Source organism: Xyrauchen texanus, chromosome 28 (assembly GCF_025860055.1).
Source record: "Xyrauchen texanus isolate HMW12.3.18 chromosome 28, RBS_HiC_50CHRs, whole genome shotgun sequence".
Classification (NCBI taxonomy): Eukaryota; Metazoa; Chordata; class Actinopteri; order Cypriniformes; family Catostomidae; genus Xyrauchen; species Xyrauchen texanus.
This window is the reverse complement of record NC_068303.1, coordinates 18,844,991-18,860,832: the sequence shown is the minus strand read 5'-3', so window position 1 is coordinate 18,860,832 and position 15,842 is coordinate 18,844,991. Positions and strand designations below refer to the sequence as shown.

Below are 15,842 nucleotides of genomic sequence, written 5' to 3'. Positions count from 1 at the left end.
CTACCGTCATGTCCGTTCGGACCAGGACGTGTTCGTTTTTCAGGTACGGAAGCAGGGCTCTGAGAGCCAAGGCGACCGCCTTCATTTCCAGACAGTTTATATGTAGGCGCTTTTCCGGGTTTGACCAAAAGCCGGAGACAGGCCTGCCCTCATAAAGGGCCCCCCCCATCCTATTTTGGAGGCATCTGTCGTGATCATTTTTCTCCGCGTGTTCACGCCCAGACTCACGCCGGTTTGATACCAGTTGATGGCTTTCCAGGGCGTCAGGGCTTTTATACAGCCGTGATTCGCTCTGATCAAAAAGTGGCCCGAGCGCCACGCGTGAGTGGGGACACGGCTCTTGAGCCAGCGCTGGAGAGGACGCATGTGCAACAATCCTAGCTGGAGTACAGCTGATGCCGAGGCCATGAGACCGAGCATTCTTTGAAATCGTTTGACGGGTGCCGCATCTTTCTGAATGATGTTGCAAGGCGTCGAATAGAGAGCGCGCTCTGATGAGAGGTGCGCTGTCATCTGCACTGAGTCTAGCACTATTCCCAGAAGAGATATTCTGGCTGGGGGGATAGCACGCTCTTTGCAAAATTGATTCTCAGACCCAGGCATTCTAGATGGCTGATAATCCAAGACCTGTGCGTCGTTAACTGACCCTCTGATTGTGCTATGATTAGCCAATCGTCGAGGTAATTCAGTATTCGCACTCCCGCTGTCTCAGGGGAAAGTGCCGCGTCCATACGTTTCGTGGAATGTACGGGGGCCAATGATAGGTCGAATGGTAGTACTGTGTACTGGTATGACTGTCCCTCGAAAGCCAATCTCAGAAAAGGCCTGTGATGAGGCGCTATCGAATGTGAAAGTATCAAATCCACTGATAGAAACCAACCCCGGGCGTAACTTGCGCGAGGATATGTTTGGTTGTTAACATTCTGAACGAGCTGAATCATAAAAGCTTTGTTCAGATGTCTGAGATCTAGGATGAGGCGGAGGCCACCGTCCTTTTCCGCGACGAGAAAATAGCGGCTGTAAAAGCCCGCCTCGCTCATAGAGGGAGGAACAGTTTCTATAGCGCCCTTCTCTATCAGTTCGAGCACCTCGGTGCGTAGAACATGTGACACATCTTTCCTCACTTTCGTCTCGACCACCGCTGAAAAGCGGGCTGGTCTGCGAGCGAATTGAAGTGAGTAACCGTGTTTTATTATGTTCAAAACCAATTTTGGCATGTCGGGGATTTTTTCCCAGGCTTTTGCTCGCACAGATATGGGCTGAATGTTGGCTGGGGGCGTGTCGCAGTGACGTATGGGCCCCACCGGCAAATTGCCTTGTGCTAACACTGAATTTACAGCTCCCAGAGGCGCAGGTGCACGCTGAGCAGCCGTGTTGAGTGCCGAGTGCAGGGGTGCGTGTGAGCTTACAGGCACGCATGCTATCTCCGTAATGCTCGCATCGTGAGCTGGAGAAATGTTTGAAACTGTATAGACAGTGTTTACAGGTGGGGGTGCATACATTGTAATAGGCACGCGCGCCACTTTCATAAAGCTTCCCGCTCTTAGCGGGAGTTTCTGGCTCATGCGGCGCATCTGTGATGCTTGCGGCATGAGACAGAGAACTGTTTGAAACTGTATGTGCAGCGCTTATGGGTGGGGGTGCATCTACTGTAGTAGGCATGCGCACCACTTTCATAAAGCCTCCCGCTCGCGGCGGAGTGTTTTTGGCCATGCATACAGTGTTTGTAACTGTGGGAATGTGCGCTTTAGTGTGGACACGTGACCCCTTAGTAACACAGGCAGAAAAATGTGCTAACACTGAGTTTACAGCTCTCAGAGGCGCGGGCGCGCGCTGAGCAGCTGTGTTGAGTGCCGAGTGCAGGGGTGCGTGTGAGATTACAGGCACGCGCGCTATCTCCGTAATGCTCGCAGCCGGAGAAATGTTTGAAACTGTATAGACAGTGTTTACAGGTGGGGGTGCATACATTGTAATAGGCACGCGCGCCACTTTCATAAAGCCTCCCGCTAGCGGTGGAGTTTTTGGCCATGCATACAGTGTTTGTGTGTAGGGGTGCGTGCAGGACAGCAGGCACGCGCGCTACATTTATAGTATTTCCCGCTTTTACTGGGGAAGTGTTTATATCTGTGGGAACAGTGCTTGTGTGTAGTGGTGCATACATGACAATAGGCACACGGTCTACATTTATGGGGAGTCCAGCTCGAGCTGGGAAAGTATTCGGCACTGTTTGGACAGTATTGATATGTGGGAGTGCGCACTTTAGTGTGGACACGTGACCCCTTAGTGACACAGGCAGAAAATGACTCTTGTGATTTCTGTGTGTTGCCGTTAAAACGGCATTTGATTGCAGGTGAGCGAGTTCTGTGACTGGCCCATTGACTGCTGTACAGACATTTCCAGCCGCCTGTAAGGGGACTGGGTAATGTTTTACACGTTTTGCTCGCTGCAGTGAAGCGTTCAGCGAACTCTCTTACCGTGCTGGTGCCCATGCTCGTGTCCGCTAATGTTGACGGCGCGGGGTCGAAGGCTGAGCCCGGCCAGTCGTCGGATGCAGCGCCAATTGGAAAGGCTGTCATCCTTTTCACCGTCGTCCCCTGGTGCGCCGAACGAGATGAGACCCACCGCTCTGTTGGAGGGGTGCTGGTCCGTCTGCGTGAATTGGACTGGCGGCGGGGAGTTCTCGTGTGGTGGTGAAGCACGCGGGGACTGGCCTGGTGTGACGTCACTGAAGTCTGCGTGTTCTGGCGGCCTCCGTGAGTGGCGCTTTTTTCTTGCGTGGCTCGAACAGAGGGGGCGGCAGCACGGTGGTAGCAGGCTCGCTCAGCGGCGACGGCGGCGAGCGCGCGGCTCGTTGAGGCCCAGGGAGTCACATTCGGGGCATCCGCCTCGAGTGAAAGCAGCTTCTGCGTGGTCAGGTCCCAGGCAGCGAGTGCAGATAATGTGATGGTCCCTGTCAGGAAGAAGGCCTCTGCACGAGGCGCAGGTCGAAGGCATTTGGAACAATGCCTCGAATTTGCTCTTTTACTAAATACAAAAAGTGTCGCAAAGGCGAACACTTGCAAAGTAGCTTAGTAAAAAGGATATAGTGATGTGCGCCGGATGGCGTAGCAGAAGGCTTCGAAGGCGGCTGAAGGCGCCGGCGTCCTCTTAGCAGTCCTGCTGTAGGCTTGTCAACGGCAGGCGAAAGACTCCCAACAATCCGGAGGATCCAGCGAAGAGGAGGTCTTCGCTGAAGAAGATTAAATCTAAAGGAACTCGTATGACGGGGTGCCCATTATATAGCCTGGCTATGCTAATTTCGGCGGGCTCTGAGCGCTGCGAGCGAGGCGTAGCGCCCATTGGTCGCGCGTTCAGAGTCGCCCAGTCATTGGTTTGAGCAGTTGCCGCAGCACAGCCAATGACCGAGCTGCCTCGCTCATTACTGTCTGCTGTGTAGCTGCAATGCGTTTTACATAATGACTTCAATATTTCTCGAGAAACTGAGTTTTCCCATAGCGTAAGCTACTTACGCAATAGGAGAGACCTCTCGATAGGGAACATGTCATAAATATTTTAAACTTGCACATAGCCTGCCCTGTTTTACTGATTATGTCCATGTTGTATTTGTGCCCCGGCCTGTATAAGTAAGTCTGTAAGTCTGTGATACATGAAGATTGTTTGGGTTTGTTTTTGTATGGGGATACAGTATTCATTTTTGTTTGTTCAGGTCTTAAAAAGGGTCTTATAAAGTCTTAAATTTGATTTTAGAAACTTTTCATCAACCCTGATAGTTAAAATTGAAGCATCAGGTCAAATCTTCATAACTTATTTACACATAAATCATTGGGTTCTCTGGCACCTTAAACCTAAAGACAGTAGTCAATTTAAACAGAACATGAGGTTTAAGTAATAGTGCAAACAGCCTGTCCATTCTGTAATCAAAATGACTATCTATCTGCTGTGCTCTAATTATGGACCCTGACATGAGGATGTAATTACCACTGGAGTGAAGATTAGCACACACTGCCATGGTGGATGTTTGAGATGATTTTCTCTGTAGCTGAAGATCCTGCACATGTGAGTGAGATTCTCCTCTGCTCGTTATCTCTACATCAAGCTGTCAGCAGATCACAGCTACTCCAATTTTCCCAGACTCTCTTGTACTTCATGCCTTCTCATTTCCTCTGTTTTATTAATTCTAGTATGTGGATGAATACATATGTCAAGAGTGTGTGTTAATGGGGGAGGGGTGATTGTTTTATATTATTTATTTTTAAATCAGAACACTAGCAGTATTTATCTGGCACAGTGAGAATCTACATACTGTATGCTCTTACATAACGGACATCAGGTGCATTTTATCTGATGCAGCTAATTAAACTTTACATTTAAGGTCAGTTTCTTGAATGCCTTGTTTAGTAGTTTTCTAGTTTTTAGGATCACAGAATACTACCTTCATGTTATGGCTCCTACACACTACACTACTTTCAAAGACGTCAGATCATGGTACCGTTCATATTACAAAACTGTCTGTCTTGTCACTGAGGCTGTAGCGTTTTGAAATGACATGACAAATCTGAGACGGGTGAACACATTACAAGACATTTCACTATTGACGAATCCCTGACGAATCTGCCTGGACTCCAAATTAAGTTTCACAACAGAGTACATGCGAGAAGTGACCCGAGATACGAAAACAAATGCATGATCATATGTTATGCATTTCAGAATATGATGTGTATGTTTTTAATCGCCTCAAGGCATCATATATTTTATTTGGTTACAATATGAATAAGTAGCTCCTACTGAGATATCGACCTATTTGCTTACCTGACTGTCCAAAAGAATTGGCAATCTCTCTCCAACTCTTCTCTTTCTCCACCCGGTTGTGGTACAGTTTAGATGAAACGTCAAATAGGCACTGGTGCTCCTGCCAACGTTCCACAAATGTTTCCTCCATTGCTTCGGTCCAATTAGAGTTTCTTGATACCAACATTAAGACTCCTCCCACTGAAACTTCCTGTGCGCTGTTTCTTGCTCTCTCATTGGCTGTAGATCAACGCTGCTGTTGTGTTCAGTCAAAATACATTTCACACTGCATGATTTGGAATTGCAGACAGGTACAGATATTTAACATTCTAGATATCTTGCTGACATCGGCGACGCATCAGCGATTCTCTTAAATCACGTCTTTGATAGTTCATACATTGCGATCGTTGCTCAAGGGAGTGAGCTCCTATTTGCCCACGATTTCAGGCTTCTGTCGGCGATCTCCACAAAACTGTCGGTGAGCGAAAATCAGGCTTATAATCGTGTAGTGTAAACTCGGCACTACCTGTCCAGATCCTCAACCAGTTGGATAACATCACCACATTTAAAAACCATACCTTTAAAAGCGGCTGACATGTATTCAAACAGTTAGGTTGACAAAGAATAGAGATAATTTGCTATAGATGGGAACAAACTTTAGCTATATTTTAGAATAAATATACTACACATATTCCATCACATTTGAAGGTATGTTCTAATTCTGGTGTACACAAAACTTTTGAAAATAAAAGATTTTTGTATGTTATGAAAATGAATGTCAAAGTTTACATTTTGTTGAATGATGAGAGCAGAATTTTTTATGTTGTCAGTTTCTGACAAACTTAGAACAGCATGACATGAACATCAGTAGTGTGGTCTCGGGCTTACAGAGGCATATGCTGTATGCCCACATATACTTCTAAAGATTTTGCGTATGCTCACCTAAACTGAGTGATGATACTGTACGTATGGCCACCAGAGTATCAAGTAGGCTTTTGGCCTGTCATTTTTCAATATACTTTGGTAATGCTGCAGCACAGTTGTGTGACTTGTGTGTGTGTATTTGTGTAAGTAGACAGATATCCTCTCTAAATGTGCACAGAGCAGGGGGAGATGAAGTGCAACTGAAGGCATGGACAAGATAAACACTCTAACTTTGCTGACCAGCCAATCAGAATGTTCGTTTCAGACGTGATTGGATATTTGCTTACCAATCATATTTTCTGTTTCAGAAAGAGGTGGAACATTCTTAGCTGGTGTTCTAGCAGTACAGAAATCACCATAATTTGCACTATATATTTACTTTGCTGCTAGCCTTCTAAATGTAAAAATATTTATGCATTTAAATACAACTTATGCAATTAAACTTTGTAAAAATACTGTGTATCGCTGCACTCATGCTAGTATTAAATGCTGTTCCCAGGTGCTGGACCAGTTAATATCAAATTAACTGATATTATATCAAATGTATTTTTATCAAATGTAATGTTTTTCTGACTTTTACTGCTGTCAGTGATGCCCCTCTATGTTCTGCCGATCAGTAGCAAGCCCCTCCACACCTGGCAGCGGCTCCACCACTACTGGTGGCCGAGAAGCGAGCCCCTCCTCCCTCACGGACAGCAGCCGTTCCTCCGTGTTCAGGCAGCCGGTATCGAATCCTCCGCGGCTGCTCCTTTGGGTGGACTGCAGTGGCAAGGTCTCCACGACAGTTCATCTCTCCTCCTTCCTGGGTTTCGGCACCAATGTAGGTGCAAGAAGGAGGTGGGAACTGGACGAACCATCAAATTAATGTTTAATGAAAACTTAAACACACACGGCAGCTGCGTGTGGCTCTCTCTCTCTCAAACTGCCACATCCGGCTCATCTCCATCCCTCTCCTCGGCTGATTAGCTCCATTGGGGTCCGGCCGTGCACTCTCATGGACCGGCCCCACCCCTCCTCTTCATCACAACTGTCTATAGGTCATGGTTTGTTTTTCAATTATTATTATTATTATTGTATTTATATTTACGATTGTATTTATGATCTAATATTTATTGATATTTTTACACCTGTTGTCATATAGTGATTTGTAAGTCACTTCAAAAGGGGCTGGTGGAGAGGTAAAAATGTTGGAGAGGGTAAAATGTTTGGATTTGGTATGATTTTTTTTTTACCAATTCATTATTTTGATTATATTTTCAGTGTAGTGTAATTTGAATTTAGAAATATTTTTGGTTACATTTTTCCATGTTTCAATAAATGAATTTAATTGATGAATAGATGAAAATTATTATTAATGGAGGCTACATCCATATCCTGAACAACATTTAACATGCGTATAAAAAGAGCGTGCCATTATATGCAGTTAATGCACAAAATGAAGTAAATCCATATTTCTATTCTTTCAATTCATTGCATACAGTTGATTTACACTACCAACTTCTTATGAACATGCTTTCTTTGTTTATATTGCTGGTTCTTGAGGGAATTAACTATATAATATAATGCAGATGGTGCCAGAGAAGAACCTCTGAATTAAATTGCTCTTGACCAAGCCAATTAGCACCTTGTGCATCCGAAATAGCTCATGCTTGCACGAAAATACCAAAACTTCATGGCCATGCCATTTACGGCCCATTGACTTTGCAAACTTTCTTAAAATAGGGCCCAATGCTGTACACATCAATTACTGTATATTGTCATTATGTCACAAATTATATTTGTTAGCACCACTGAGAAATGGCCCCATGTTTGGGCTCATGGGCTGCTTGGCTGCTTTCATATAACTATTGCATGAGTACCAATGTCTTTTTTGGCACCAGTAAGCATTTACTAAGTGTCCCACAGGATTTCATTATTTTACAGCAGACTGTGCTTGTGGTATTATGTGTGTTTGTAATCCTGTTACCCAAAGACAGAGCACAGGGAAAAAGCTGTATGACACATTCTTCAGCATCCTACTCTTCTCCAGACATAAGCATGTCACAACCACAGAGCTTATCCAGCATAAACTACTAGAGCGATGACACATTTAATCAACAGGAAAAAATAGTGAAACGGTGAACAAATTACAAAATATTTCTTATCATCAGTGGAAAAGGCACCATTTCATCACACTTAAGACTGACAGTACACATCAAACTAGAATTGTGGGGGATTAATCATCTGGGGCTCCTGTAGATTCAATAATGTGTCTCCTTTTTGAAACTAACAACTAACTTGTCAAAGGGTGGATACAATAAAACTGGAAAGTTCACTGGATGTGAATAGTTATTAAGTTACTCATTCAGTTGGTCACTGTCTACAAAAAGGTGGTTCACTGTTGGTATTACTTTTTCACTTGTCTAATTTATGGAAGATGTACATTGCTTCCTATCCATCTCATGCTCTTTCCAAGAAACCTCACTTATGATGGTTCCAGTTTAATTGATCGCCAGTTCTATAAAGTAATTTGCTTTGCGACAACATTTACAATGCTCTTTTGTAATTTCTTATCCTCCTTTCTTAATGTTCCTTTAATAGTCATTCATCTCCCAACAGGGCCACACCTTAGAAAAGGACAGCTTGGTATCAGAAGCCTCCAGGTCCAGCCAGGCCTGTGCTGTACACTCAGTATCTTCATCAGAATACAAACCATCAAACAAAGACCAGCCAGCTATCCTGCCTGCGCCCCAAACCAGCTCAGCAGCCTCATTTTTCCTCAGGTAAGCCTAGATATCTGTGTGAAGACATTTTTTGTCCTAAGTGTACAGCCACACAAGGCCTCAGAACACCATGCATAGTGCATAGCCATCAATTGCCTCTTGATTGAGGTGTGTGGCTCCAGATCCCATGTGCCTCCCTTAGTGCCTCTTCAGCCTCCTTACACCCACAAATCCAGAATCCACAATTGCCTCTGCCAGTCACATCACTGCAATGCTTTCTCAGTGCCCGTGGAGACTGCAGGGATGTTGAAGGCAGTCCAGCCTAATGTGTTGAAGTGTCATCGATCAATGCTCAGGCTTAGCAATCTGAGAGAGAGTGCTAATACAAATGTCAGAGGTCTGCGCACAGCTGGATTGTGCATGTATCCTTAGGGATAATGGTTAATCTTAATGCACTAAAGAAATTGTCTGTAAAAATTGCTTCTAAACAGTGATGTTTTAGTATAACATTTAAAGGACATTGTATTATAATTTTTTTTTATCTCATTGTATTTATTTGTGGTTATTTTATTCAACACAATATAAAACTAGCAATTTACTATACTTCTGCAGCATTAATTAATCTTGGTAAATGTTAATTTCAGCATCTAAAATACATTTTAAAATGTTGTTTTTTTGTTGTATATATTAACAATAGTTAATGCATTATGAACTGCGTTGACAATATCATTTCGGTACCTTCTGAGCAGAAACTGAATTTAAATTTTTTTTCCAGGTTCAAGTGTCCCACTGCTTCTTTTCCAAATGGTAACCAGTTAGAATGAAATTAAATAACAGTTATATATATATATATATATATATATATATATATATATATATATATATATATATATATATATATATATATTTTTAAATATTTTTATGACAGTTCTCTGTACTAAGTGTGGGTGATGTACCAGTTGCAATCAAAAAAGGGACCTGGTCTGAATAAACACGCTCAAAATTAGGGACTTGCTTCAACCAAATTAAGTGATAATAAACAATTACAATAATTTTCCCATGTGGGGGAATTATCAGCATAGAAATCATATCAAGCAAATATAGAGTATAGTAGCCTATATAAAATAATGTCTTTTCAATAAATATATTCTTTATATTAAATATATTCCCAAAATTTCAAAAATACATCTGGCCATCTAAAATCTATTAATAGCCAAAATCTCTCTATTGCTTGCATGCACACACTGCTTGGGCGTGTTTGGACTAAATTATTATCTTATTTGGGCTGAATTATAATTTTTTTTATGTAATATTTATTTAGCAAGTATTTAATTATTTTATCTTAATTATATGTTTTCATTACAAATCTGCTGTCAGAACTCAGCAGCATAAAATCTGTATAAATGCTGAAATGCTTTATATCTAAAAATAATTCAGTGAAAACTTGGAAACAACTGAGAAATGTTCTTTTTACCTTAATAATTCTCCTTATATCTGGATAAACCTTGCATGTATATGTAGTAATTATATATAGTTGAACAATTGAAAGGGGCTTCGTTCCTGTTTTTGGTTACGTTCTGCAAAGGATTTCGGTTGTTTTCCGTTTTTGTTTTCATTCCTTGGAACGTTTTCAGTTCCTAATTTCATAAGTAATAAAGATTAATTAATGCAGTAGAAAATATTGTTCATTGTTAGTTCATCATACCGAATGCATTTACTAATCTAAAATGCAAACATATAACAAACTGTTACCGGAATGTGTTATCAGAAGATACATTGTGATGATCTTGACTGTTCCTAAAAAGTATTACATAATAATGCAAAGAGGATTTGTCTTTGGTAAGGCTTATCCTTAATTCAATCCTGTTTTTGTGTTTTTTGAAATTAAATCTAACTGGAAAAATTCAAAGCTGTGATTCCCTCAAGGATATTTCCGAAAGATATGAATATAAATAAATTCACTTTCAAAACCTCCTTTGACTTTTGAAATATTTAATCTATTTCTTTCTTTAAAAACTGAGGCAGTTTGCACTGTCGAATAAAAAGAGACCCAAACCAGTAAGACAGAATTTAGTCTCCTGATTTGTCATCATTATTTTGGTCAACAACAAAGACAAAAGAACAAGCTACAGTCACTCATATTATAAGGGCAGGCAGGAATTTGTGTGCATGGCTGAATGTCTGGGAATAGAATGAGATACTTAGAGGTGCGAGACACTAATTGCGATGTGACGGTGCATACAATTAGCCTATTGACAACAGCGCTCCCATCTCGAGCTCCCCACCTTTAGTACCACCCCCTGTAAATGACTGACAGACATAACCTCAAGGGTATTTGCCTTGGCCATTAAATTCCTGTAAAAAGAAGTAATAAAGGGGCAGTGGGTAAGTCATGCGATTGATTTTAGACACTGATCACCGTATGACCTGTGCTTTTGTGTGCATCATTAGGTATTATCACTAATCCTTGTCCCTTTGAGCTCACTTGAATCCAGTGAATTAGTATGCACTGTCAGCAATAGCACGTCTGTCTTTTTGATGCACACAGTGGTTGATAAATAAGGTGGGTCATGTTCTGTTCAGTGCAATGATTTCTCACCACCTCAAACAGATATGCTCACTCATTCAGAAATCATCAGAATGAGAAAATGTGCCATTATGTAAATGAGGAACAACTGACAAATATACATTCTGATTATTGCTCAGACTGCCTGTGGCAAGATATGCATATTCATTACAAAATGTTTTTATACTTTCCTCAATTATAGGAGTCAGAGCAGCTCAAATGTCAGGCATAGTGTTTGTGTCCTCTCCCTGGCCTTGACGTCCACCTGGAACCCACACCTTGCACAGAGTTGCCATGGTTGCACTCTTGTGAAAGAAAGAGTGGCAGAAAAGGCCAAATAAATATGAGAGAGGAAGTAGAAAGGAGGAGGTGAAAATTAACATGTAATTTTGGAATCCTTGTTGCTTTTATTTTTCTCTCGAGGTAAGGCATTTTTGGTTGAAATTAAAGAAAGATAATTTCCTATTTTTTTTTGTGGGGGCAGGGTCCAAAGTAGCTTACAATTTCTATTTACATAAAAAGGAATGGGACTGTACACATAATAGAACTACAAATGTGACAATTGAACAGACACGAAAAATGAGAAGGACAACTTGGATAAAAAAAATATAAACCTACTATTTTAAAACTACTGTTTTTGTCAATTTTTCAAGCTCTGATGCGGATGCGATCAAACTCAAACAAATCAGTAAGATTGCGTGACTATACTCTTAAAGACATCCCGTAGTTCTAATTCACCCCTTTTGGGTGGTCAAAGCCTTGTGTCTGTATGAATCAACGTTTTCAGTGCTGTGATTTCAATATTTTAGTCATTTTTTACGGTGAATCACCACTTTCACATTCTTCTTTTTATGTTTTTGTCAATTCACATTCTTCATGCATTTCACCACCTACTGGGCAATGAGGAGATTTTATAGTAAAAAAGGTCTTAAATATTTGTAAAGCAGTCAATGGAAAGTAGGAGGCGAGAACAGGCTTGACGATACAAATAATAGTTTAATTTCAAACTCAAACAAAAGACAAACACCCACATGACGGACATGTCCGTAGACTATCTCTCCCGCACAATCCTCCACAGTCTGCCTTTATCCCTCTCGAAGGCTTGATTAGCCTGATGAGGGACCGGGTGTGTATGATCATAACCTGGCCCCGCCCTCCGCCCTGCCACAATATTGATTTGGATTTAACTGCTGGAGTATTATGGATTATTTTGCACTGCCATAATGTGCTTTTTGGGGCTTTCAAATTTTGGTACCATTTCACTTTCATTGTGAGGAATATCAGACCTGAGATTTTTTTCAAAAAATCTTTGTTTGTGTACAGCAGAAGACAGAAAGTCATACACATCTGGGATGGCATGAGGGTGAATAAATGATGAGAGAAATTTCATTTTTGGGTGAACTATCCCTTTAAGTGGAGAAATGAGCACTCAGCTATACTGTCTATTTGAAATCAGACTTGTGGAGGAAGGATAGTAACATCTCCTGCAATCAAAATCCTAGTAACCTTTAGTGTCAGGGCTAGATATAGCAGATCAGTGATTTGTGACATATATATGCTTGCTATGTCTCTTATATGTGTCATGTAGGTAGACGGTTGACCTAGCATGATGCAGAATTCTGCATAGGTGTGCAAAAAGCAAGTACCTAGAGCAAGTGGATTTTTACAACTGACGACTAGCGATAATCTTTCCTTTTAAGATTGACAGATAAAAGCAGAGTGGGTTCTTTATTCCTGTAGATGGGACTGTCTCACCTCAGCTTTGATGTTGCTTTGTGGCCGAGGTGCTCTCTCATGTAATTTTCTGTGGGGCTTTCATCGGCATGCTGCATGTGTATTATCTGCTGTAGTCATGCACTGTATTATCGTCCTGCTGTGCTGAAATGCATAATCAACAGGGACCAACGGGGACCAACAGAGCCGGCACCTGTTTAGACTGAATAAAATTGCTCATAATGAATGCATCTAGTGCTGAGGTTTGGAATTCATCATGTAACTGTTTCCTGCTTTCAACAAATGCTTTTAGGTTCGACAATAACCTCTCTCTTTGCATGATGCTATATGCACTTTGTATAAATATGTCAGCTTTAGGCATTTCTCCATATAGAGTTTAAAGCGGTTAAAGATAAGTTATACCTTTGCAAAAAACTCTTAAAAGTAAAAGCTTATATGGAAATTGGATCTGGCGGCGCATGGTGCTTCAATGCAAAATTCAAAATGTAACTAGATTTACTGCAGCATAGCAATATAAATCCAAGGCTTCTGTTGTATGAACTGACTGAAGCGTTTACTACTGGTGTCCACACTTCCTATTTTTTTCTGCTTCATAGCTGCTTTTATGTAACTTTGAAGCAATATGTGACTTAAAATGTTTGTTCACCCAAAGATAAAATTTCTCTCATCATTTACTCACCCTCATGCCATCCCAGATGTGTATGACTTTCTTTCTTCTGCAGCACACAAACAAAGATTTTTAGAAGAATATCTCAGCTCTGTATGTCCTCTCACAATGCACAATTTTGAAGTTTCAAAAAGTAATTGCAGGAAATTTAAATTAATCTAAGTTAATCTAGTCTAAATTAAAACCAGTTTTACAACTAAACAAATTAATAATACTTTTTAAAAATATGTTTAAAATCATCAGTACTTACATGATTAATATAATAAAATCTGTTTTATTTTACATGGACCAGGACACGCCATATTGAGATCACATGACAAGCCTACTATTACTTATTTTATCGTGGTAACCCCCCTTTTATCAAACACGTTTGCTCATGGAGTAAATACATTTTTACATTGTGCATTTCTACAATGGCATTGGTAACTGAAAACTATTGATTTTACTATTATTATTTGTTACTTTTTTATTGAATTAGCCTAATTTAACTTCATAACTGCGCAATGGTCTTGTAATTTCATATGGATTTTTTCACACATTATTATCTTTATTGTGGGTAGCACACATACAGTGGCACCTGTAATCATCTCTTGAAAATGTGCTGCTTAGCCTCTGAATTCATACTGTCTGCTGACAGACTAGTATCACTCTGTATTATTTGTGTTAATTGTTTTTTATCCATCTAGACATACCTTGCTGGCTTTCTCGCTCACAGATACATCAACACTGACTCTGTTGATTAATCTGGGCCAAAGTTTTAGCCTGTGTCCCAGTTTGTTTTCAGAGAGATGGAGCTGAATAAGTAATTGGCAATTTCTATAAATAGTGTATAATATAAAGCTTACAAACCCAGACCTTTTTTCCTTTTTGTACTGAAGCTTATATTCAAGAAATCATACTAGATTTTATGTGAGTGTGGCGAACAGGGTGGGGCCGAGCAGTGTCTGGGCAGAGTGAGCCAGGAAGATAAGTGGTGAATGACTTCCACCTGTGTGCCACATCGGTCTCGCGTTCCAGTGAGGGGCAGCGGGAGTAAATAAAGAGAGGAGACAGCGGTAGATTAGAGAGAGAGATGCATGAAACCTGTCTGTGTGTGTCTCTTTATGTTCATACATAGCTGGCTTTTGTTTTGTTACACACTGAAAATGTTTTATTAAATGTCTACGTGCTTGTTAAGCCAGTCCCAGCTTCCTCCTTCCTAATTGTTACAATGAGCTGTTTTATTTTCCATTAATTTGAAATTAATAATGTGCACATTTTATTCCTGTAACCATAATTTGGGACTGTAATACAGCTCAAGGATGGGCAAGGAGGAGGCGAGAACCAGCTTGTCAACATAAATGATAATATAATGAAAACTGAACTCAAACCAAAAGCACAAACATAAACACACACATGACAGACATGCCCGTAATTCTCTCTCTCTCAAACCATCGTCACCGGCCGCCTTTATCCCTCGTGTGCCTCATCAAGCCGATTGGGGACCGGGCGCATCCGTTTAAATCTCCATGGTCTTTAAGACAAGGATGCTTTTCAATCAGTGCAGCAGCCACTGACTCAAACTCTTGATCGTTTGGATAAGCTTTGAATGAAATAATTGCATGAGCTATGCCATCCAAGATGTCAATTTTCATTTCTCTTGGTAATGTGAGCAGCATTCCATTTTCTTTAAAATTCTCATTCCCTTTGTTAAGCCGTAGTTCTACATCATAGGACTGCATTTACATTAAATCCTCATAAAGATGGGCATTGGCGGAATTATAAAGTGTATTTGACCATTCAGTTGCGTACCCGCATTAGCACTCAAACAATAGCCGCCTGTCAATCAAACAGTGCGCAGCGACAGTCGTCAGGAAATAAAAAATCTATATTTTATATTTCAACTAGAGATCAACCAACCAGTGGTGCTCTTGCTATACCGATTGATGTAATGAACATCCCTGTTCTAGATGTAGATCATAGGCTAAATATAGAAAACTACTCAAAAGTTTGATCGAGGACATCTCTCTTTTATCCGATAAACATCTAGATAATTTTATTGCCCTGCCCTATTGATAACATTGCATTAACCTCTCACATCAGCCCAATAATCTCAGTGATAGATAGTTAAATTACAGTCTACATTACAGACATACATAATCAAGTAAGCAGAAATATAAAATTTACCTCGATATGTTTATTCAAATTAGAGGCAGGATTAATGATGATATATGGCTTGAGCAAGTTAAATTCACATGACACGATCATGAAATTGCCCTTTTTCACTGCAAAAATCCTTTCCAGGTGCGGCCATGATGTTCAGCTGTAAACTATGCTTGAGGCATTCTCCACATCCAAAACAGTTCAAGCTTTTTACATGTGATTTGATTTGACAGGAGTCATGAGACTCTCCCTAGCCAATCAGGTTGATAGATACAAATAAAATCAGGACAGGGAAGTAGCGCAGTAAAAGTACAGTTAC

The 15,842-nt window shown here is 40.8% G+C and overlaps 1 protein-coding gene across 1 annotated transcript in view; it reads left to right on the top strand.

Annotated features, from left to right (window-relative positions):
- LOC127622190 (kinesin-like protein KIF26A) overlaps positions 1 to 15,842 on the top strand; it is a 119,783-nt gene that overhangs the window by 54,696 nt on the left and 49,245 nt on the right. Inside the window, exon 4 of the mRNA XM_052096188.1 lies at positions 8,311 to 8,474. Within this exon, the coding sequence (XP_051952148.1) occupies positions 8,311 to 8,474 (164 nt within the window). The remainder of the gene's footprint in view (positions 1 to 8,310; positions 8,475 to 15,842) is intronic.